This window comes from Pyrgilauda ruficollis, unplaced genomic scaffold, assembly GCF_017590135.1.
Source record: "Pyrgilauda ruficollis isolate IOZ18807 unplaced genomic scaffold, ASM1759013v1 scaffold41, whole genome shotgun sequence".
NCBI lineage: Eukaryota > Metazoa > Chordata > Aves > Passeriformes > Passeridae > Pyrgilauda > Pyrgilauda ruficollis.
Window position 1 is genome coordinate 2,021,983 of NW_024525601.1, and position 24,565 is coordinate 2,046,547.

The window sequence follows — 24,565 nt, forward strand, 5'->3', positions numbered from 1 at the left end:
TCCAACCTTGTTGCTGCCGAGGATGGAGCTTTCACGGGGGAAGTGTTTGCTTTGGGAGGGCAGACCCGGTAATTCAAAGGCAGTCGCCCTCCCGCTATGGAAGCGGGGCCCTGAGGATATGTTTCGCTGTGTCCTTGATGGCGCAGATTGGTGTCAAGTGTTTAACACTTGGGGGTGCAGGGAGTGTCATCCCGCGTCCCGCCGGGAGTTGTTTGTTTCTGGGGGTGCTGGTTACGAACACCCGGCGCAGAAACAGCGGCCCGAGGGCTGTGGGAGGAGTGCCCCACGTCTGTGGGTGTCTCCGGCAGAGCGGGAAGCCGAGCGGCTCGGCCGGCGATGCGGGCGCCGGTTGCCGTGGCAGCCCCGAGTGAATCCTCCCCGCGCCCGCCATGGCGGCCGTGCCGTGCCGTGCCGTGCCGGCAGGGGGCGCTGCGGCGGCGGGCGGCGCCGCGCGGCGGGGGCGGGCGAGGACGAGGACGCCATTGCGTTGCTATGAGCTGTCGCTCCCCCTGCGGCGGCGGCAGCGGGCGGACCGGGCGCCGATCCTGTGCCTGCCTTCCTCCTGACTCCTGCCTGTTTCCTGGCTCCTGCTGCCTGCCGCGCGGGCCGGGCTCTCCGTCCGGCGGCCTGGTGGCACTAGCGGGGCGGAGAGGATGAGCACGGCGGGACCGGGCGGCAGCAGCAGCACAAGCAGCAGCAGCAGCAGCATCAGCGCAAGCAGCAGCATCAGCAGCCGCTGCCGCGGCGGCGGGGCCGGTCACTGAGCGAGGAGCACCGCGGCGGACGCAGGGCATGGAGCCCCAGCCCGGCGCCTCCCGCCCGGCCGCCGAGGAGGAGGAGGACGGCGGCGGCGGGTCCGGCGGGCAGCCGGAGGCGCTGTCGCTGGAGGAGATCCTCCGGCTCTACAACCAGCCCATCAACGAGGAGCAGGCGTGGGCCGTGTGTTACCAGTGCTGCGCCTCGCTGCGCGCCCGCGCCCGCCGCGGAGAGACCCCCGCCGCCAGGCTGGGGGCGGCGGCCGCGCAGCTCCGCGTCTGGCGGGACGGCGCCGTCACCCTGGAGCAGGACGAGCCCGACCGGCCGCCCCCGCCCGCCGCAGGTAAGGCCGGGGGGCCGCCGCCGACCCCGCGGCAGCAGCCTTTGTCCGGGACGTGGCGGTCCTTCCCGCCCGAGGGTCGCGGTGGGCGAGCGCTCGGCTCCTCGGTCCTGCCGGGGGCTGTGGGGGGGGGGTCTGCGTGCGTGTGTGTGTGTGTGTGTGGCATCTCGGTGTCGTGCCTGGAAAGGTAGGACCCCTCTCCTGGGATGCGATCGCCTGCGTGCGGGCACGGGCAGGCGAATGCGGGTCCAGTGTTTTATAATTGCGTCGTCTCTCCTGGTGCGTAATCAATCCCGTGTCATCCACGCACCGGGAGCGCCGCTCTTGCGGGCTCCCTGCTCTTTGGGTTCCTCCGGCCGGGCCGTGCATCCCGCAGGGGCTCCCGGAACAGTTTGACATCAAAAGGCACCTATTAGAAATGTATCCATTTAGATGTGTGCTGACACTAAGTAAGTGAGAAAGCCGTGTACAGGGGCTTAGCACCTACCATCTGTTTCGTTAAAATGCCCAGGAAAGCGTATTTTGCATTGGAAAGGAAAATGAGGGCTCATGTCTTTTTCTCAGCCTTTCAAAGCTTCTGATTTTAAATGTGAACAGCAGTATTTTTTTTTTCTGTTGCAAGTAAAGCTCAATTTCTAAAAAGAAATCAAAGATGGGCAGCAGAAGGATGTGGCCAATACATGATGGTGTTCCCCAGTATCAGCCTAATCCACATTCACCGTCACAGAATTTTCTGAGAAGACAGAGGTTTCAGCATTTTAAAGTTGTGGGAATCAGAAGGCAATGGTAAATTCACAAAATGGGATTAATGGAGCCCTCAGCATTTAGAGCACGAATATTATGCCTGGTGTTACAATTTAATGAAGCCTTTTGATACAGTGCCTGTCTGAAAAGTCTTTTGGCAGCGACTTGCAGTAATCCAGTTTGGAGCTAGTGGTACATGCAAATATCAAAATATGTTTCGTGGAAGAAAGGACATAATTTAGTTCTGCAATTGTAATGAGTCTAATAATGACTTCCATTTGAATGTGATCTGGTGTGCTTTTAAAATTGTTTTAAAAAACAGGTCTTTGTAATGTTAATTAAATGCCAGACCAACACCCAGAAATTCCAGGAAAATGCTCTCCTGACCAAGGCATCTGCATGTCACAAGCGCATTGAAGAGTTTTGTGTTGCATGTCGTGTGCTGCTTTTGCTTACAGTCTTTTGAGATGACATCAAGACTTTTTCTTTTCCATTTCCTATTGCAAGAAATACATTAGTTTACTATGTATTTATTTCTTTTGTAGCTTTTTTTCTTGCTATTGGTGGACTTATCCTATTTCCTCTTACACAATATCATTTACTGGCTGTAGGAGGGTGTTGAATATACTTGGATTTAAAGTTCAGGCCCCTCACTGATATCCAGCATGTTTCTTTTACATGGAAGCTTTACTGTGAAAATGCTTTAGTCAACATGTGCTGACTTGTGTATGTTGATACGACATCTAAATTTTTGGATGGATGAGATTTTTTAAAAATATTCCAGCCCTATTTTTCTTTTTTTTTAACCTTATTAGTCTATGTGTTATTTTGCATAACACCACACGTGTGTGCTTATATCTTGAGAATCTTGAGGCCGTGTGTGCATGTACCTAAACAAAGATAACCACTCTGTGAAGACCTCCCAGGGAAGCAGGAGGCAGGAGCTATCCCAGGGAGAGTGCCCCCTCCAGTGCCTATAATAGCAAAAGGGGAGGCAGGGATTTTTCTGCCAGCTGTCCATTCCTAAAGCATCCTTGGTGAACTCGCTTTTCCATCAGCTGCAGGCTGGTAGGTGCCTGGATTTGGAAAAAAGCAGGATTCCTCCTGGGGTCCTCTCCCTGCCCCTGGCCTTCCTCATCTACCTAACTTTGAACAGACTTTGGAAACAGAGGCCTCTCATCCTCCAAGCTTTCACAAGGGATTTTGTGTGTTCTTTGATTTGTGAAACCTGGAGCAGGTTTTCACTGGAAATTGTTATATATGTGATACATCGAATGTTGGGAGTTCACTGTACTGAATATTGAGGAGCTGACAGAAGGCTTGCTTGTCACTGGTTTCTTTTGAACTGTTCCTATTCTTTTCCTTATTGCTCACTGCATTCTCTTTGGATGATGATTAATGTGCTTCCTCAGCCAGTTACAGCTTGAGCCTCTGGAATAGGTATTTGTTTGTAGGCTCCTGTATTCTCTTTGCACCAGTGAAAGCTTAGGAAGAAGCAGTGCCCTGGCCCTGGCCTGGGGAGCAGTACAACGTAACAGGCCCTGAAGCTGTATGATCACAATAATTTAACTTTCAAGATACAAATTAAAGTTCTCTTAGAAAGAAGTACTGATTATGCAGAAACTGATGGTATTTTTCCAAAACAGTTTCTTGTGAAACAGTTTACCAGTTCACGCTCAATAATTGAAATTCCAAGTAACGATACATAGAAATTAAAGAAAAATGTCCTTGAGATAGGAAAGAGATGCGTTTCACTGATAGTGGGGCAGAAAAACGCCCTTGGAGTTGAATCCCATCCTTAAATAAAACCAGAGACTGATTTTCAGATCTTTCCAGTTTTATCTGTGTGATCTATTAATATTTCGTTATCTTTAAAAAAATATAAGGTTTTGGTTAAAAAGAAGTAAAAAGATGAAGGATGAAAATGCTGCCCAGTTGTTCATTTTCACGTCACCATTGATATCACCTGAATCCCTGACAAGAGGAGGATCAGGAAGGATTCCTGCCTTTGTATTTCAGACAATTTAGATTTAAATGCCTGTGTCAGGAGGTTTGTTAGAGCAATAGGGGTTCTGCGGGTTAATGCTCTGAGCTGTAAAGCTGTTTTGTTCTAGCAGTACATAAAAAATGTATAGGTGTAGGTTGGTGCATAGGTTTGGATAATTCACAGGAACAAATATTGGCTGTTAGTTTCTATTTTAGTAAACAACAGAATCCTGTGTGGGCAAATAAAGGAATCCCTGAAGAATGGTGTCTTTGGGTAGTGAACATTCGGGCTTTGTCCAGGATTGTGGTGAACGATGTGATCAGTCACGCCTGTCAGTGGGGCTCGGGCAACGTCGGGAGCAAACGCAGTCATGTCACAGAGTTTGCTCTAGAGATGCACATGAAGCCATGTTTTTACAGAGCAATATGAACCCTTTTACTTTTCCAGAACCAAAGTAAGGAAGAAAGAAAGAAAGATTTTGCATGAATATGCAAAATAAACATAAAGCTCACTGTGGTTGTCTTAGTGACATGTAAATACCACAGAAGTGTGGGTTGCTTCGAAATATGCATTGTGGAGTTGGAGATACAGTGTAGAATTTATCTTGACTAATGGATGCTTTAGCTTTGTAACTTGCAATTTGTATGAAAAGAGCTAATGGTGGCATCCAGTAAAGTGCCAGATGCAATAAAAAATAACTTCTGAATGAGCTAAAATGTTTGGGGTAAACATGTGGTTTGACTCCTCCAAGTTCTCTTCTTGCAGAACCGCATTTACACGTTTTTATAAACTTGAAACAATAATGAAATGATAGATAGAGGAGCAGAAAACCCACACAAGACCTGGCAGTCTACATCATGCCCAGGATCTGGGGGCACCAGGATACTGCAGGGTGTGGAGCAGGCTGTTTCATTGGGGTTGTGTCATTGCTGGAAGCTGGATAAAGAGCTCTTGCTTTTCAGCACAGAGGCTGTGCCACCTCCTTCCCAGAGGTGGGAAACAGAACAGTTTTGGGGGTGAGTAGGTTTGGTAAAATGATGGTTTTCCCTGCATGTTTTGTATGTGCCAGGTCCCTGGCTTAGCAAAGGTGGCCACTGGCTTTGGGCATAGCACCGAGCTCCTGAAGAGGAACAGCCATGAGGATCTCAGAAAGTGGCAAAGAAGGATACTTTGAACACAGAGCTGGGCTCACTTCCAGCTGTTGGCTGTTCAGGGCTGGCATGAATGTGGCTCTTCTTGTCCTTCCATCGCCCTCCTGAGACCCTGAACTGTGGGTAGTGTCAGTGACCCTTCTTTTGCCTCGTCCTCCAGCCCTAAGAGAGAAAGCACACAGGGAAATTACTGCTGGCCTTACCAGAAGTGAGTACTATGCAGATTTTTCTCTTGGAAGTCTGCCAGGTGTTCAGCAGGAGGGCATAATGCATGGAGTATTCTAGCTTTGATGCAAAAAGATCACAGAAAAGTTGACTGCATGGTGGCTTTCATGGGACTTGGAGGGCTCAGGGTGAGACATGCTGGAGAAGAATAGTTTGTGTTGTCTTGGCAGTTTTAATGACTTCCATGTCCCTCTTACATCTTTGTGTGCCCAGATTTTGGAAAGCAAGAATGGAGAAACAGTATGAAAAAATGCAAATTCAACTTGTATGCATGAAGACGTTCTTATCTGTCAATCCCCGGTGGGAGTAGCCTTTCTTGATGTTGAAGTTTTGAAAGAGGTGTTGCTATGAATAGTGCTAAAATACATAATACCTTTAGGATGAAGATTTAATTACGTTCGGAATTCAAATCTAATTCAAGGGTATGCAGAAACATCTGCATTTAAGAATAGTAAGGCTTGATGTATTGAGCCTCACTTTCTTGTGCAAGAGTTTTAAGATAGATGCCTATATAGATATTTTAATATTGGATGTCAAGTAGGACGAAAATACTACTAGACAGCAGAGAGGAGCCTCGGTGAGTTGATGCTTTTATCTCTTCCTGCTCTACTGATCTGTGGAAGAGAGAAAGCTTAGGCCTTATTTATGCCAGGCTTTCTGTCATCAGGGTGGTTCCCAGTACATAAGCATGAACTGGAAGGCTTCCAATCATGGCTTTTATGGATGCATCCCGTGCACTGGGGGCTGCATGGGCTCTCTGTGAATATCAGCAGATGCTGGGCATCCTATTGTAGGCAATTCTGGTAGGGGAAGACAAAATAAGCAAAGAAAATATCTCAGCATAACAAAATAATGTGTTTGGTTAAAAAGAAAAAAAGTGCATATTTCAAATGCCTACACAAAAGAAATTGAAGGAAATTGCCAGCAGGGATAAGTGACCTTAGTTGCCTATATTTGTATGGAGAAATATTGAAGATGGTAAGTATGCAGTGAACAAATGAACTCTGATTTGGTGTTGTCTGAAAACTGCTTTATTCCTAAGGAAAACATTGAAATTTGAACTTAGAAAGGAGAACTTTGAGGAATTGTGGGTCCCTGGTATTAATAATGACTAAAAGTAAAAGATAAGACTTTAACAGAGATTTTCTTGTCTAATGCAGTAAAAATGTTGCTTTAGGAAGGAAAATGGAATTTTAGTTGTCATTGTTAACAACAGTTGAAGAGAAGAGTGAAAAATGAGACATCTGCCATGATGTTGCAGTGAGTTAATATCATGTCCCTATGGGACCTTGCTGGGGAAAGAAAAAAGATGCTTTTTTGGGGGGGAGGGGGTGCAGAATAGGTAATGGATAATGGAGTCCAGCTTCAGGGCTGGCTGGAGGTGATAGTTTACCCCACAGTGCCCAGTGAGAGATGATGGGAGGGACTGGGGGAGCACAAGCAGAGCTTTGAAAAGGAAGGCAGTAGCAGTGTATGATGTGACAGAGGGGAAGAGAGAAAGAGAGAGAGAGAGCCTTGAACAGGGTGTTTCAGAGCAGGACAGGATCAGAGTTACAGACAGTGCAAATGACAGCTGAGCATGGCAGCAGAGCAGTGGATAGATCTTACCCAGGCCTGAGTGTGTTTGCCAAGTGTGCAGTAGGAATGTTGCAGGTAACAAGAGGATTAAAGGTATGTAACATCGTGCATCCTTGTTGGCAATGAGCATATCTTCATGGAAGTGGAGAAACTTTTTCATAATATCTGTTAAAAGGAAACAGGAGTGTTTGCTCTTTGTTTCTGAATTAGTTTATCACATTACAGCATCAGATCCAATAAGGAGACAATATTGTTTTATTCCTGATAAAACCTTAAAACAGCTTGCATGACACATGCAACAATAATTGCATTTCTGTATTTTATTACTGTGCAGTTTAAGAGGAACAAAAGGAGATGAGTTGTTTTGTATAGTGCAAAGACATAGCTGAGGTAGAGAAGAATTAAGAGAACTCCTTTTTCATTTACTTGAGAGAGTTTATTAACAGCTAGTGACAGTTCTTAACAGATCCAGTAGTGCTGAGTTATCAGTTTAGAAAAGCTGTAACCTGCTTGAAGCTCTGGATCCATCAAAAATGATGGGAGAAACTGCTGATGACTTGAATGGAGTCACAGTTCTGCCAGGAGCACACCTATGTATTGAATGAGCAGGCAGTTGGGTAGCTCCAGGAAAAATTAGAATATGATCAGAGTAACAGAAATTTTAAAAAATAAAAATCAAGGCTTGTGAACTCTGCAAATTCACACTTTTTTGGGAAGAGTTAATACCTGTACAGGCTGGAGGAGGATGAGTGCAGTAGCTGTATTTATTTAAGAAGAGATTGGCAGCTATGAATGGAGTCCAGTAGCACTTGGAGATTCAAAACTACCACAGTATTTATCTCAGAGTAACAAAAATTTATGTGATCCCAAGGAAAACTTAGAGGTTTGCTGAAGAGAGCAAGCAGTGGAACATAGAAAAAATCCTGTGTTGATCACAGCCTTGTGCAGAATAGAAATGAGACAAGACAATGACCATGTAATTATATCTTAGGAGCTAGCACTAAGGTAGCATGGATTTGTTAATTTGCAATTTAAAATGTTTTTATTACAAAATGTAGCAGGGTATTAATACAGAAGACCTCTTAGTCATTACCTTTACTTTGTGCAATAGACAAAAAGGGCTTATGACTGTTCAAAATTAGGAGTAACTTCCATGAAGTGTTGAATAGAGAAAATAGAAGGCATGAAAAAAGATTGGCACAGGGAAGGAAAGTCCTGATTGTCATTGGTCTAGAAACATATCTAAGAATTTTCCTTGTATTCTCTTAAAATTTTTACAGTTTTCTCTTTCCTAAGCAGAAAAATGAGGCATATAATTATTAAGTCATCAGCTGTAGTCTGATACAGAAATCATGAGTCATTGCCAAAAAGCCACAAGCTCTAAAACATCATCCCATTTCTTGTTACCTTCTAATTACAGTTTAAAGGAAGGATTTGTTGATCCTCAAAGCTTAAGGATTTTTCTTAAGAACTTGGGTCTCTGCTTCCTGCTCAGAGAGGGTCTCTACCTCTCCTAATCCAGTCTGCTTCCTTCTACTTCCTCATGTTCTTGCTCTTTTCGACCTTCTTCCCTGCATCCTGGTGTGTCTTACTCCTAAGATATCCTTTGCCTATATTTGTCTTTACATTTTCCACTTTTTTTTCCTGTTTCTTTTTATCTTACAAGTTTTCACTGTCTTTCCTCAGCTTGGCTCACTTCTCCTACATCAATATTTTCCTCTCCCTTCATTTAATTACAAATCCCATTCTTTGCATATTTATTTATTTTTCTTCTCTGGTATGATTGCATTTGCTTTCTTCTTTCATTCCCTTTCCTTTTATTGGTGCTCATCTTGACTCTTGTATTGATGAACTTGTCATTTTTGGAAACTAATCTGACCAGTTTCAGATTAGTTACCAAATCTCCAGTTTTTGGTAATTCCAAAGTTACCAAAACTGCAGTTTCTGGATGTTTAAATGTGAGTCTGAACTTATTTTTATTTCTTTACTTGAGGAATCCTCATTCTCTTATGGGCAATGAAAAGCTCACTACTGTAGCTACGATGTCTCTTGAAGATGTAAAAGCTAGAAAGCAAATACAAATTCAGTTTCTTGTTAATTTGGGGGGTGTGACTAAAGACTGTACAGCTCAAGGAACTTGAGTTAGTGACTCTCATGTTCTTACTTGCTCCCTTTCCCTAGGTTAGCCCTTATGTTCTTTCTTCATTCTCTTCTTCCACTGTCCTCTAGTGCATACAGGCAGTATCTGTCATACCTGAGAGCAACTTCAGTTCTGTTGTTGTAGCAACAGCAGCTTGATTTCACTCCAAACCTGCAGAAATGAGCTGTGACATTTAATTATAGTATTAATCTTTAAACCCAACATGAGTTTCAGGTTTGTTGCCAATATGTGCATCAGCCACAATATTGCCAGAAAAATCAGCGCTTATCATTTCAATTCTGAAAGAAGCTGTCTTGAAGAAACTGCCGTGGATGTGAGCAGAGGAGTCTGAGACACTGAGGAAGGCTAGGGAGATGCTCTGAGCTGCGGGGCTCTTAGATCTGCTGATTATAGCCTAAATGGTGGCTGTGTGATTGTGGTGTCGTCATTAAAGTCAACTCAGTAGCTTGGTTTTTCTTTGGATAGAGGAGTGCACATGGGTTGGCACGTCCCATATGCTGTCCTACAAATATCCTGGGTCAGTCCATAATAACACACTGACTTATCTATGTTGCTTTTAAAACACAGTCTTAAATGTGTGCTTCTTACCATTGGTAGGAGTACAGGGAGGTCCTGCCTGAAGGGATGAGACCGTCTTCCCTGGTGCTTGAGGAAAGTTTGTAATGACTCTTCTTGCTCAGGGTTTGACAGAAGGACACTTTTCAAATAGAAATTCTGAAGAGCAAAAATCGAATGTGAAGGTTTGGGTTTTCTTTTTCATTTTCTTTTTCCCGTTGAATGTGTCTCTCTGAAGACTGTTTTTAGAAATACAGGAAACCTCCAATGTAAGTCACTTTCCTTCTTTCAAAAACTCTTCAGTTTTTGCATTTCAACAAACTGAGAGTGAAAATGATCTAATTTTCCAAACCATAGTTTGTTTATAAACTGCAGTTGACAGTCAAAGTTGTGCTGTTTACTAGTAATGAATGCATTAGCTTTTATTTGAAATCTCGAATGGAAAATTACTGTTGAATATTTTTTTGGCAATAAGAGTGGTAAAAATGCTGCACAGATGAAGATCTAGTTGAATGGTTCTGAAGTCTGGAAAAGTCTTCATTTATGTTAAGAATCAGCAGCTGAAATGGTTTATTAAGGCTTCACCTGTTTACCAGAGAAGCACTTCATCCTGCTTGCAGAGAGAGACTGTTCTATGACTTCTGGGGAATTTTTTTTCTCCAGTGCTAATGAAGGGAGTGTGACCCTTAGGCTACATTTATGAGTTACTGCTTTTTCAGTCACATCAGCTGAAGGGAGAAGAAATTTCTACTCCCAGCCACTATAGATAAAGCCAGTATAAATAAATTGGCTTGCAGGGGCCATATAAAAGTGAATTAATTTTGGTCTTGATAGATGCATGTGAGTGCATCAACAGCATTGTTAATGATCTCTTCAGAAATGTAGTAAATTCCCAATGGAGTGAGTCCACAAGTGACTGTGAACAGCTCTGGGAAATGTGCTAAGTGTATAGCTGGTCTCAGGGTACAGAGGCACATGGAATGGTTAATAATTACAATAATGCATATTAAAATGTTGTAAGTCAGTCACTTGCACCAGCTAGGATACTGTCTGGGTGCATGAAAAACTTGTTATTCCCCCTTCCTGCCCCAGCACACACACTCATGACAATTCTATTGGGGTTTAAAATACTGGTATAAATAAGAATAAATAGTTGAGTTTAATAATAAAACAAGCACTCCAGAGTTTGAGTGTTTTTCCTTGAGGAACAGCTTTCATGGAAGTTTATCAAAGGAGCTGCAATATAAGATTCTTGCTGTTACTTTCAGAAATTCCAATTTTATCTTTCTTGTTTTGGTCCAGGCTGATTTATTTGTTTCCTGTGCTTCAGGACTTGTTTGGGACTTCTGCTAAAAGGATGTTCATAGGATCTCAGCTCTGCTGTGAAGTGCAGCGATGAGTGCTTGGTGCTACTCGGAGGATCTAGTGGACAGCTTGGCTCCTGTTCCTTTAGACAGCAGGAGATGCAATCTGAATATTTTAAACTATCAGTGATTGCAAACATTGGTGGCCTAGTGTATGCACTGCATTGCTATTGGTTTAAAATTAGTACTTCTTAATGAAGTAGTATTTTTTTAAAGTAATGTCTTTTAAACTTTGTGCTTTTTTTCTTCCCCTGTCTTGACTACATGTCTCTGAATTAATCTTGTATCATCTTGTATCAAAAAGATACATTATTTTGGTCACCTGTCATTTGATTTCACAAAAGTAGCCCCTAATATTAATAAATCTGCTAATAATCCTAGCAGTTGAAAAACATTCTCAGCAAATTTCCCCTGTTTATAGTTTGTAACAATCACGTGAATGTTACCATTTTAAACACCAAAAAATTTATTACATGCATCTGAAAGTGAATGAACCAGAGGTACCAGTCCTTTAGAAAAGATGATATGTGATGCAAAAGCCTTTTAAAGTCTCTCTTTGCTCTTGGTTTTGAAGTCAGACACCAGTGCTAAGCATTAGCTTGCTTTGGCAACAGCTCAAAAGGAAAGTAAACAACTTGCACTCTGTTAGGTGGATGTTCCCTACTAATTCAGGATGTGTTTAACCTTTAGTTCCAAAGGGAAGGTGACCAGTTCAGTATGAAAAATTAGGTTTTTCTGTGCAGGTGACTCTTCCCAGAGCTGAGTGTTTTGCATGCTGTTCACATTTGTCATATGAAGTCAGTTGGATCACTCCTCTGTGCAAGCATTGTGCCAGCCAGTTGGTTGAGCTTCCTTGGGCTTGTCAGCCAGTCTGATAAAATAGTCCTTCCAGTTATGGATACAAATCACAGGCTTTTCCAAGCTACTGCAGTAAATCCTTCCTAATCATCACCTGAACATGTGCTCTTAGAATATGCATGCACAGTCAAGCAAATGCATCCTGTTCTAGTTTTTGAGTACATGAGATCTCAGAATTCTGTCATGCATTTTGTAGGCTCTACTCTATTGGGTCCAAAGCTGCAAATTCTAAACCAGCAGAGTGAATGCAATGAAGCTGAAAAGCTAAGACAAAAAATGTAAAATTTTATATCCATGTATTTTGAAATTAAAATTTTGGGTAGATCCCCTTTCAAATGGATAGATTACTGTGAAGCAATTAAATTCCATGAATATTTTTTTCAGCAGGAAATCATCCTGTCAGGATTTCTTGACCCTACTTTGATAAGGATTATTAATACAAAATTATAAACTTGCTGCTTTTAATGACATGATGCTTTCCTAATGTGCTGTGAAATTTCAGTCTTCTTTTTGCTAAGCTGTCAAGCCACTTTGGTATAAAACTGTTTTGTGTTTCAGAAAACTGAGATTTCAATTTAATGAAACAGTTCAGAAACTTAATTTTTCTTTATTATTCAAATTCCTAAGTGGTGTTTCTGAACTCAGAGGAAATGCAAAAATTGACAAGTGGGACTTACAAAAATAGTATAGTAATGTTTTAACTTTCATTTGCTTGAACTTCATATTTCTGTTGAACTCTTTGAAATCCCAGAAGTATCAGATGAAACCGTGGCTTTTCCCTAGTTTATGGATTAATGCTGCTTATTCTCTTGAAATAGCTATTTGCTACTGCTTAATTTAAGCCAACATGTTTTCATGTTCCCTCCATGGCTAAACATCAATCATATGATTTAAATAATGAAGCCAGGCATTAAAGACACATCTTTACATCTTTTTAAAAGACAGTATTGTAAAGGATCCAAATAAAAAGGGTAGGGCCTTCTTGTTCTTAATACCAGGATGCATATATAATAAAAACATTATTGAAATGTGTGATTCAGGTAAGACAAGGAATATTTGGCAATTACTCAAGAAAGAGAAGTGACTCAACTTTTTAGTTTTGTTCTTCCATTGTCTCTTTATCTGAAAACTTTTTTTTCTCTTTTTTTTTCAGATAAATCAGGGCGTTTACACTGTACAGAAATGGAGGTAAGAGACGTATTTTGTGTTCTCTCTTGGTGGTGATTTAGCTCAGCTCTTTCTCATTAACTTACAGTGCAGATGTGGTATACTTACAGCGTGGAGTTATTATTGCAAAGTTGTAGTGTTTCTTGTATTTATGACTTTCACTGGCAGCTGATAAGTGTGTCATAACATGGGATATTTAATCTCATGTTCAAAAATACAGGAAAAAAAGGCTGTGTGGTTTTTCAAAACCAAGATTAAAGATTTGTGATGCCACCAGTATAATCTTATTTGGTATTAATCTCTTAAAAACATATGTGTATTTTAAAGAATATTTAATGTGGGTAATTTCTGTTGGATAAATTATTCTGTTATACTTACCTTAGAAAGGACTAATCGGTCATGGAATAAATACTTAGTATTTATGGAATGGCTTGGTGATTTTTCACTACCTGAGAATTTGGGTGGAAGTAGTTTGATCTCAAGTGATCTCAGGGTTGCTTGTTCATTTTAAAGCATCCTGATTTCAGATACTTTTGGTATGACCTTTAATTTATCACTCAGCAATGTTTTGGGGTCCAAGAAATATTGTTGTATGTCTTGCTGGGGTAACAATAGAAACACAAATCTGCTTGGTTTATATCTTGACCGTTATTTAAATCTGTATATTTCTGTATATACTAAACTGTGATTACTGTTGTAATTGTTTTATATGTCAGATTCATAGATTTAATCCAGGACTTAATACAAAACTGAGTAGAACATCTAGTTGAACAAGATGTGGACTCATAGTCTAATTTTCATTATCAGACAGAGTAAATAATACAGTCTACTGAAATAAACTTTTCCAGCAATAAATACAATTTCTGTGTCCTTTGCAGGGCAGCCTTTTCTCGCTGCCTTTGAACTTTCTTTGAAATGTACAACTGAGTTTTCACTGCAACTGTTCCATCCGTACCTCAGGCTGAGCCTGGAGATGGGACAAGCGGTGGAGCATCTTAATTGGCGGCTTGTCAGCTTTCTCATCAATAATATATGTGAAGGTGACACAAAGTACTGTTACCAAGTGGTTTATTCATAGATAAACTCTGCATGATGATGGCTGGTTATAAAGACAAAATGAAAGGCCAGCTAATTCAACTACAGATGGTAAAATGCTAAGGCTATCTAGGTTTTTTCAAGTATTATTAATAATAATAATAAAACTAGAAATGTTCTTTCTGCAGGATACAGTGTAAGGGGTAATTCATAACAGATAGAAGTACAGAAATTGGAAGTAGGCATGTTTTATTGCTTTGTGTGGTTTGGTTTAAACAAATACATCCTGCATTTGTTTCAGGATTTGCAAAATCTCAGTTCACAAATCTAGTGCCTTATTTACAAATTATAATCTAGTGTGTCGTATGCTTTGCATAGTAAATATGTTTGCAGTTTTGCTTTGTGTTTTTTAAAAGGAAGGTAATCAGAGGCCCTAACACTAAAAATACAGATAATATACTACTGTTAAATTGTTTTTAACAAAACATAAAGTACTTAATTTTGGGAAAGTAGAAGTGTTTTTGCTTCAAATGAAAATGTGTAGTAAGAGTCAGCTCAATATGCTGTATTTCATCTTCTATGGGAAAAGAGTTTTCTAATTTTGATCTTTTAAAACTGTATTTGCTGATAGTTGAGAAGCAGATTGGAGCTTCCCATGAGACAGAGGCTTCCCTTTAGAATGTCTCCAACAAGCAGCACTGTGACCATTAGCATATTGACTCTTCTCTTTATCTTTGTCATTTTGAAGGAGGCTGTGAAGGAGTCAGTAACTTTTTTCTCCTCCAAAATTCCTTTGGGGTTGCAGTGTTAGACTTGAAGTTGATGATGTTTGTGTTTTTCAGAACTAGGAATTCAGCAGAGACAGCTCATCTCATTTTTTTTGATTCCTGTGGAAAAGAGCGTAGCCTAAATGAGCATACTAGGATATGTGGGAAACTTCTTAAAATCTTAACGAATAACAATCATAAATTCTTCTTTTCAAAACATGTAAAGTATCCAGAACAGGGACACCTTTTATTTCAAGCCAGCAATATGAGTGGTGTGTCAAGTTCAGAGTCCAGGTACCATAGCCATAATAGGAGGATGGGAGTAAGGAATAAGGTGACCTTGTTTAATCTGCACCTGCCTATAACTCTGCTATGTACATAATGATAGCGCTCCTTAGTCATCTCAGCCGAGGTGGTGAAATTATATAAAATATGCCAGCCTCATTTGTAAATATTTAGTGCTCACATAGAAAGTATTCTGTGAATGTGAAGTGATTCATATGTAGGAGGGTTTAATTGCCATCTATTTGAAAAGACCCACCTAAGTGAGCACAGGCCTGTTGTGTGTGATTAATGCAGTTAACCAGGACGTGCGCTAACACAGAGACACACGCAACCCTCACGTTGTTTAAGGGTCAGAAGGGAATTAAATAGCCTGTCCCAAACAATGGTGAATAAATTACTTGACACCATTCAGTCAAAGTCAAATCACAGGAGGAATCAATTGTAGAAGTGTTTTGGGGAGACTGTGCGCTGTCTATGCAAATTCTATTCATGAGCTCTTGGTATCACTATTAAAAATATTAACATACATTGAAAATCACAGTACTTGTCTATGGAGCCAATTGTTTTTGTCCTTTTCATTGGAAACTTGAAGCATTGGCTGTATGTTAGATAATAATTCAGCGGAATGAATAGACAGCTTATAAGAATACAGCGTTCACTGTCATACAAATGAGAATATACCTGTTAGTTCAGTGTATTGATGCAAATAAAATTAACCACCTCTCTCATGCAGATGAAAATGAAAACAGGTATTTAATAGCACAGAATGTTAGGATTTCAAAAGAGGTGTCATAATTTTGCATTAAAAGCCACGCCACACCTGTATTAAAGTGTGTTGCCTGCTCATAATTCAAGTAGTGTAAAATGTGTATTTAGCATATGGTAATATCTAGGGCTTGTATTTTTATCCTTGTTGAGTGTAAACAAAAGTAACATTCTGATTGAAGAGTAATTGCTGCAGCAAACAATCCTTGTCATGCACAGTAATAGTCACTTTGTTCTCCTTCCTCAGCATTAACCTTATGGTGACAAGGGAGAAGAAATGTCACTGCACAGAGGACAGGCAAAAATGTTTGAGAATAATTTCTTTTACTAAAATATGAATGCATGTGTCTTCCATCAAAATAAGTTTTCATTATGCACTGAAAAAACAAATTTCTCTGTGAATGCTTGGTTACAAATCTGGTAATTCTATGAGAGCTTTTGATTCCTTGTGCTTTTAAGAGGAAAATGAACAAGAGATCTGAATTGCCTTCTAGAAACCAAAGCAGAAGCATGCATCTTTTCTTGCAAGCATTAATTTGTGCTTGAGCATTATGTGGCAGTTCTGATAAGTGAAGCACTCATCCCTTGCTGATGGAATTATCTCGCAGAGAAGCTGCACTCTAGCCTTTGAGGGACCTGTTATTTTAGATACCTGAAAGTCCATTATGCTTGTTCATTGATGTGGGGGTTCTCTGGCAGTCAGATCTCCAGATTTTCCTGAAATACTCCGTAGTTGCAAAGAAGCAGCTTAAGAGACACTTAATTAAATAGCAAATGCACAGAAAAGTAGAGTTTAGGTTTTGACCTTTAGTGTTTTGTAATGAGCTGCTTTTTCAAGAGGAGCTTTGCCTTTTTGTAATTTGTATAAGTTTCTAGCACAGCAGGAGGAGATTGATCTTGGGGAAAAATGTTTTTCTGATGTTTGCTTGCTATAAGCTTGACACATTGCCTTTTTCATTCAGCAGTTTCATTGGGAATACACAGCAAATATTGGGTTGGAGAACTAATAATGTATTTGACTAAGCTGATTTAGTGATAGTCAAATCCTGCCATCTGTCCAGAGTTCTCAAAGAGAATTTGGCTGTTCCTTGTAAAGGCTTTGTAATTTTGCAGTATATGATGTGCCTGTATTAATCTACACACCCTGAAGTCACACAGGATTTATGATGAAATCTCCATGCCAGTGATACCACTGATAAACCTTTCAATCAACTGGGGAAGAGTCCAAAGGCAGTTTCAGCATTTTGTCTTCTGACAATTTCAGATAATGGTTGGTGGAAAAGTAGGTCTTACAGTAACTTGGGCCCTTCCAGGGAACATTTTGCCTGCAAAAAACCACAAATAATAGAGCATAGAGCATGTAGTTAAGTGGTGTTGGTGTTTGTTTGATATTTGGGGGGTTTTCTTGGTTTTGTGTTTTTGTTTTTGTTTTTTTTTTTTTTTTTTTTTTTTTTTTTTTTTTTTTTTTTTTTTTTTTTTTTGGCTTTTGGTAACTACAGAATTCCCTTTTTTTTTGTGGGGGAAAAGTCTGCAACTATAGATTATATGAATCTGAAAGAGGGCTCAGAGTTTTGGAAAAGCAAGATAATTTTTACAGCTCTTTAGTTTTTGCAGAACCCTTTCTATATAAATTCTATTAAATTGTGCTTGAGAAGATACTCATCTAATCAGAAGCATTCTAGCATACCTATGGCAGCAATCATATGTACTCATTGATAGCTATCATATCAATTAGCTCTAAGGTGCTATTTTTTGAGTAAACCAATGCAGGTGGACATGTTTGGCTGTCTGTTCAGACCAAGGGACTAATTTGATTGCTCATTTAAACTGGAAGAAAAAATTAATCTTTAGATGTTTGCATACCGACAATTTAACAGCCCTTTGTGTTGTCCTTCTATGTTGTTCTGTATAATAAAAGACAAGTTTAGAGTATCAGTATGAAATAGCAAAGCTGTCTCATACCTTTTTTTCTGTTAAAGCTCTTGAAGCCTTCTGAGATTATACATCATTTTCCTATGAACTCTGCTACTTATGAATTTTCTGTTAGAGATGCTGTGTTTTCCTACCTCTTTGCTAATTTCCAAAAAGTTAATAGTCAAAGCACAATAACATAAAGAGCATTTTGTGGATGAATAAAAAAGGTTAATAGTGTGGTTGCATGGTGGGAGTTCTTTGTTATTGCTTGAAGGACTTTGCCTAGGGCAGTGCTGAAACTGAGGTAAAATACACCCTGGAGTTCACTAAGTTCAGTTTCAGTGATAAGTTTGACTTGATAGCATTAGCTTTTGGATCTGTAGGGGACAAACTCCAGCTCAACCCCTATTCCTGAATGTCTCTATTCACTCAGAAGTTCAACATCCACAATATAAGAAGTGCAGGAGATACACAGGTGATGAGAATAAAATATATAAAATGTAGGTTAAATGACAGATGAAAAGCATATAAAGCAGTTCAGTCTCTGAAGATTTCCTGTTGTTTACAGTTCTTCTTTCCCTGCACCACTTCAGTCCACACAGTGCTTACTTGCAGTGATATATTTAGGAATACTGAATGGGTTCAGTTTGGTATTGGATGTTTGGAAAGCCAAGGAAAATGAGACTTTAGTGAATTTTCAGGTTTTTTTCCGATGAGCAAGGAGCACTTTAGTGGACTGGTTACATATATTAACATAATATTGCATTCATTTTGTGCTGCATTTTTTCTGCCATATTATACTTTTGATGTTGTAGGACATGAGTAACTTCCTTTGACTGAAGTAGATATTCATGGTGTTTCATGAAGAACATTGGATTTTTTTGTTTTTTTAAAATGTTACAGTCTTAATCTTAAGAGAGAAAGTTGTTCAAACAGACCTTTTGTGTCTGTGTGTTTCTAACTGATGTCTAATTTTTTTACGTTTCTGTGTGACTGGGTTTAGAGGCTCTCTAACATAAAGTTCCTTGGAAATCTAAGCAGCATTATTTCAACAATAACATGTATTACTGGCCATGGCTAATTTTAACATAGCTAAGATAGCTTAATTGCTTGTTAATCAGTTTTGAATTTGGTCAGTGGTCAAAGAAGACAGGAGCTAAAAGGATCTAAACATGTTATTTCACTTCAGCAGTTCAGTTACCAGGCACCGGTTTCCCAATTTAAAAGCAAATGTTGTTTTAAATTTAGGCATTAAGAGCATGAGGTAAGGATTGAAAGACAGCTCTTTTCAAAACGTGAAGAGATTTAAAGTGAGAAAAATAGTTGTTTATGAATAAGGTGAATTCAGAGTGCTCCCAGCTGCTTTGTAAAATACACCTGTGCTCTTCTTTCAAGTGATAACTTACTAACATTGAGTCAGTCTAACACTCTTTCTTTGAATGCACTTAGAAATATTGATCTAGTTCATCTAAACAATTCTTGTATGAAGTAGATAATATTTTAACATTTAAATTCTTGTTAGTCACTTTATACTTCACATGTATCAGACCCTTAGCAATTTATACTTGGGAAAATAACAAATCCTTACGAAAGGCTTTTTTTTAAATGCAGCTTTAGCTGACCTAATGCAGAGGAACATGTGGAATTTTTAATGAACAAATTGACAGTGCTGTTAATCTTTATTTGGTCTTCAGTCTCTCATGCTGCCTTCTGTTGTTTTGTCTCTCTGCTGGAAGCAAGAACTACTGTCCTGTGCTTGTGAACATGAAGAAGCTTCATTTTTATTGCAAGAGAAGGGAAGAGAAATGTGGTGTCCCTCACAGGATTTCTGAAGCTTACTTAGGGAAAGTACTAAGAGTAAAGCTTAATTGGAATTTTAGTAAGATATGCATTTTTAGTAAGTCAATAACAGGAGAGGCCATGGTGGTTGCTTCAGACATTCCCTGTAATACTGTCTTTGAGCATCCAAATACTATAAGGCTTATTCTTGCATGCAGTGAGATCAGCAGAAAACAATCTGTTGAAAGTAACATGGGTTTGTTTTTTTTTTATTAGTTTCTAGGTTTTAGTTAATACATACCCAAATAACTACATTTTTTTCTTTGCACTTCTATGACTAAATGTTTTTCTTCACATGAACATTTATCATGTAGCTTTTTATCAAAATCTCTTGACCTGAGAAGCTGAGGCATTGAACAAAGCAAGATTTGCAGTCGAGTCGTGAGAGTGTGCAGCACTGCATGCTTTCTTTGGCAGAGAGGATCCTGACTTGGTCTTGGGGCTCACTGAGGCAAAAGGGGGTTTTGTTAGTTTTGTGCTTTCTTTTGTTTGACTCGACACAGTGCAATTCATTTGAGCTTTTGTTCCAGAGTGAACTTTATAGCAACTGGTAAGTTTCTGTGCTCTCCATGACCTACCAGTGTGAACATTTTCATCTTAAGCTGTTTGATTTTGTCTGCCAGTTACATGTCTGCAATGTCAATCATGGGAAGACAAAGCAAGCTCCAAGATTTCTTCTTAATAGCATGAAGGAAAGAAAGATGTTCCATGCTGAACTGTTGGATTAGCCCTTAGTGTTGCTGTGAGCTGTAGCAGATGAAGCAAAATACTCTTATTTACCAAAAGAAAAAGCAGAGGGTAAATTAAACACACAGATAAAATTAGACTAAATTCTAAATGTGTATTTCATCATGTACCTTTCTTCTATTAACCAGTGACAATTATGAAGCACCTGTAATGCTTTTAGTATTTCACCCTCAGCAAGAAGGAAAGGTTAAATAATTAACTAGGACAAGGCAAGCTGTTCACACTTAGTAGATTTACTCCTGCTTCATTTAAGAAAGTAGAGGTACTCTGTTAAATTGACAAGTGTTTCTCTTCCACCTATTAGTCCCTAAGCCTGAAATACCCTTGTCCAAGTCCCCCATCACCGTTTCTCACCTGTATTGTACCTTTACTTCCAAGTGTTCCTCTCCTGCTTTCTTCCAAAATCCTTTCTAGTTCATTCATTAACTTCCTTTTTTCTGTTTCTCCTTAACCAAAAAGTTAATAATCTGCTTTTGCAGGTGTGTGTTACTGCCTCTGCACAGTATTTGATGATTCTCAGTGTTGCTGAGATGACTCGCTGCTCCAAATGTGTGCTTTCACAGATCTCTGCTCTTCTGCTTGTTTCTTCTGTTGGTCCTAATGGATGATGTACTGCTATCTGAATTCATTATTTTTCTGCTGTGTATTTCTCATTGTGTCTTTATCTTCCTCTGTTATCTGGACCAATGTTACTGGCGTTATCTTCGACTCGCACCCTTTCCTTTCCTCCAGATGCTTGCCAAATCCTTAATTGCTGTCTGCTAAAAGCACCCCTCTCTTCTCTGTTGCCAAGATGGTAATTCAGGCTTTGTGTTTTTTTTGTATTGGGTTGTCTTGGCTAATGCAAACTGCCTGCCACCTACTCATTTCTTAGCAATGATGGGAATTATTTCTTCAAAGTTTTTTGAAAGACTCTCCTCTGGCGGCGTTGTGGTTTTGGGATTGCCATATGTTGCTTTTTGCTTCACCTGTGACCTACACATTCAGGCTATCTTCTTTCTGCTGCTGTAGATCTGAAGCAAACACTCACTGCATAGTAAACAAGTTGCTCCATCTGGTCTGTTTGTTAGGAAGATGTGCCATGCATTGTTTGCTTCAGCTACATATTTAGAACTCCTTCACTATTTGGTGATTGTGAATCAACACTGTCTTTTGAATATACTTTGTAGCATCTCAAATTACCTTGTTTTTCTGAGCATTTTGCCTGTCCTTGAATATTTGAGTATTTCACATATATTCTCAGAGTGAAAGCTCCATGCAATTCCTAAGTCTTCCTGAAATGTTTTATGTCACTGGGCATGGAGAAAATACTGTTGAAACTGAATGAATACAGTCAAGTAGTGGTGGTCTCTGGTCCTTGGCCACCTTTTTGCCTTGTAATTTTCCAAAGAGCTCTTCTTTATAATTTTGTATTGCTCAGTGTTGGAGTTAGTTTTAAATCTACAACTAGTAAGGCATGTAGAAAAATAGTTATTTTCCCTTTTCTTCTTTCTTTTTTTATCTGTCTGTACAATGACAGAAATAATGCCCTTAATGAACTTTGTTGGCCAGAATAATAACATCCAGCATTACTTCATCATGATAGTTTTAGCTTTCATGGACCAACTGAATGTACTTAAGAACTTTTGATTTTATTTAATACACAATTTTTTTGTTACAGTGAATTTTTCTTCAAAATTCTGCCGGTTTCAAAATTTTGTAAGCCGTCATTTTGATCTAATAGAGTGGGCTAGTGCTGAACCTGGACCTGACTTTCTTTATGCGGAGTCTGGTGCTTCCATTGCATGGCATAAAGGGCATACGTACAGTAACACTGCGTGTTTACAGAAAGTCAGCTGCATAGTTATGCCTGTAACATTTAAACCATTGGCAGTGGGAACATTTGTTGGAATTCTATTTGTTTTTCATGTTTTGGACTCATTGCTGGATGAGAAATAAAAAGTTAATCTGAAAAACATAGGTAAGGGTTGTTATATGAGACAAAGGAAGAAAAACATCCCATTGTTATGGGGAGAGTTTTGTCACTTATTTAGAGACATTAAAGCAAAATTATTTTTCAATTTCAAGTACTTCGTTCTCTTACAGAAGGAAAATGTTTGTTTAAAAGTTAAGATCTTGTATCCCTGGGCTCCTAGCTTTCTGGAGTGTTGCCTGCCTGCAGCTCTCAGATCCTTCAGATGATTTCTATGACTTGTTATGCTAGTTATATACGCAGATGTAGTAGGAGACTTCACAGTTTAAAATCAAGACCAGGAGTAAATGAGTGCATGATGAGCTCTTGGTTGTATGAGTTGCTCCAGTAACTTAATTATATGGACACTAAAGCAGACTAGATGACTATTTTGGTGGGAGAAATTAAATGTTCTCATTTTAGAGAAAGAAAATTGAAGTTTGAGGACAACAGGCAGATTGCCTGGTGTGATATTTGGACTACATGGTGGAGCCAGCATAGAATCTAGATTGTTTAAGCCTTAATCACAAACTCCGAGATCTTTCTTCAAATTAAAAAAAAACTACCTAAAATAACAAGCTCATTACTTTACAGCCAAAAAATTACTAATTCCCTGGAGAGATATTTCATCAAGATTACTAGGAGTTTACATTCAGGCTAGGCTATTCTTTTTTTCTTGTGTCAACTTAAATACTTGAAAATTCATTAGAAGTAGTAGCCCATTCTTTTTAAAAATAAATTTCTTATCTTTCAGGTTTATACATGTAGATGTTGCCATCCTAGCACGAAATCACTTTCTATTGTTCCCTTTCTGGAAACAGATAAATTCAGATAAACTGAGCTTTGTTCCTACACAGAAGACAAGCTTACCTCTAAATTTCTTGTACACATTTCAGTCAGAAAAAGCAGATATAGAATGTTAGGAAAAGATAAAAATTAATAGTTTCATAGAAGGAAAAAAGCACATGTGGGGAATTTGATGTAGGAATCATATTTAAGTGTGAATAAAGGGAAATTATTCCAGTAATAAAGAATAGAAGCATCAAGAACTAATACAAAATAAGGAAACTTCTTTACTGCAGTGTTTGGAAAGGCAGTGAAACAAATTAGGCCTATTGTCATTGAAATGTGGATTAAATAATATTTAGCTTTGCTGTGTGGTATTAATATAATAGTAAGTAGTAGGACAAAGAACTTTAACAAAATATTGTGTTAGAAGTGAGCAAGTTTGGGGTCCTAAAAAGAGAATTTTATTTTACAAAATCTGCTTGAGAGGACTGGTATCATTTTTTTCTTGCACTTGTATCACGAACAAAGATATAATCATTAAATCTAGCTTGAAGCTCACTGTGCATTTATAGTGTAAAACAGCATTTTTGTGTTGTTCTAGCATTTGAAATGTCATATGGAAACACAGTGTGTCAGACTAATAAGATTCCATGCAGTGGCTGTCAGTGGCTTGTCATTTTGTTTTTGGAAAAGATGGCTTGTATATGTATGGAGATCTTGTTTCTTCAGTCTTATGTCTGTGGGAAGTCTTATGTGTATATAAATGGATTTTAGCAGACAGTGGGCACTGCAGCAGATACACATACAGAGTGCCTTGCATTTCCTGGCATGGAAACTTGAACATGGATTAACACACAATTGCATTTGTATTTTTGTTGTGTTGTTGTTTACCACTGATTGAATTTGTGACACTGGGGGTTTTGTTTGACATGGCCTATTACAGGTTTTCTAAAGTGACTGTGAAAGCAAGTTTTCAAACAACTTTCTGAATAGAAGATAGAAAAGTGTTGGTTGCTGTGCTTTTCCCCTGTTTAATGACTGCAGGAGCAAAGATCTAGTTAAGATCTAATGTTGTGTTAGGGGCATGCCTGTCCCTCTCAGTCATCCAGTACAACAGGAACTATATATTACTTTTTTATGATTCATTTGTTGAAATTATCTTGACTCACTTCTACTCTTTTACATCCCTTTCTCCCTTAAAATAATTATTTTCTAATTACTTTGCTTGTCACCTCTTAGTGCCAGATCTCTTTAACTCCTCCATGAATGAGGATCCCAGTCTGCCCCTTTTTGTTTTGCTTTTTTAAAAATTTATTTTAAATTGCTGCAATCTGCCTCCAGAGAACCGACTCCTCAAAGCATTCTTCTTGTCATCCACCCACACATGGAGTATCTCTGCTGCTCCAGAGAGCTCCAGTAAGTAAGTGTAGAGCTGTCAGTGGATTCAAATCCCACAGAGGAAGCAAAGCCCACATCTGCAGAATCCTTCCTTGCAAAGGTGATGGGTGGCTATTTAAACCATGTTGGCCCTGTTTTTGTTCCAGCTAATTCCATTGTTGTGTCTGTCTTAACCCAGTTCTGTCATGG

At 39.4% G+C, this 24,565-nt stretch overlaps 1 protein-coding gene across 1 annotated transcript in view; it reads left to right on the plus strand.

Moving 5' to 3' along the window:
* The first annotated feature begins 488 nt into the window (after positions 1–488).
* SPIRE1 (spire type actin nucleation factor 1) overlaps positions 489–24,565 on the plus strand; it is a 126,019-nt gene continuing 101,942 nt past the window's right edge. The window contains exons 1-2 of the mRNA XM_041477761.1: positions 489–1,099; positions 12,873–12,907. Coding sequence (XP_041333695.1) covers positions 793–1,099; positions 12,873–12,907 — 342 coding nt within the window. The 5' untranslated portion in view covers positions 489–792. The remainder of the gene's footprint in view (positions 1,100–12,872; positions 12,908–24,565) is intronic.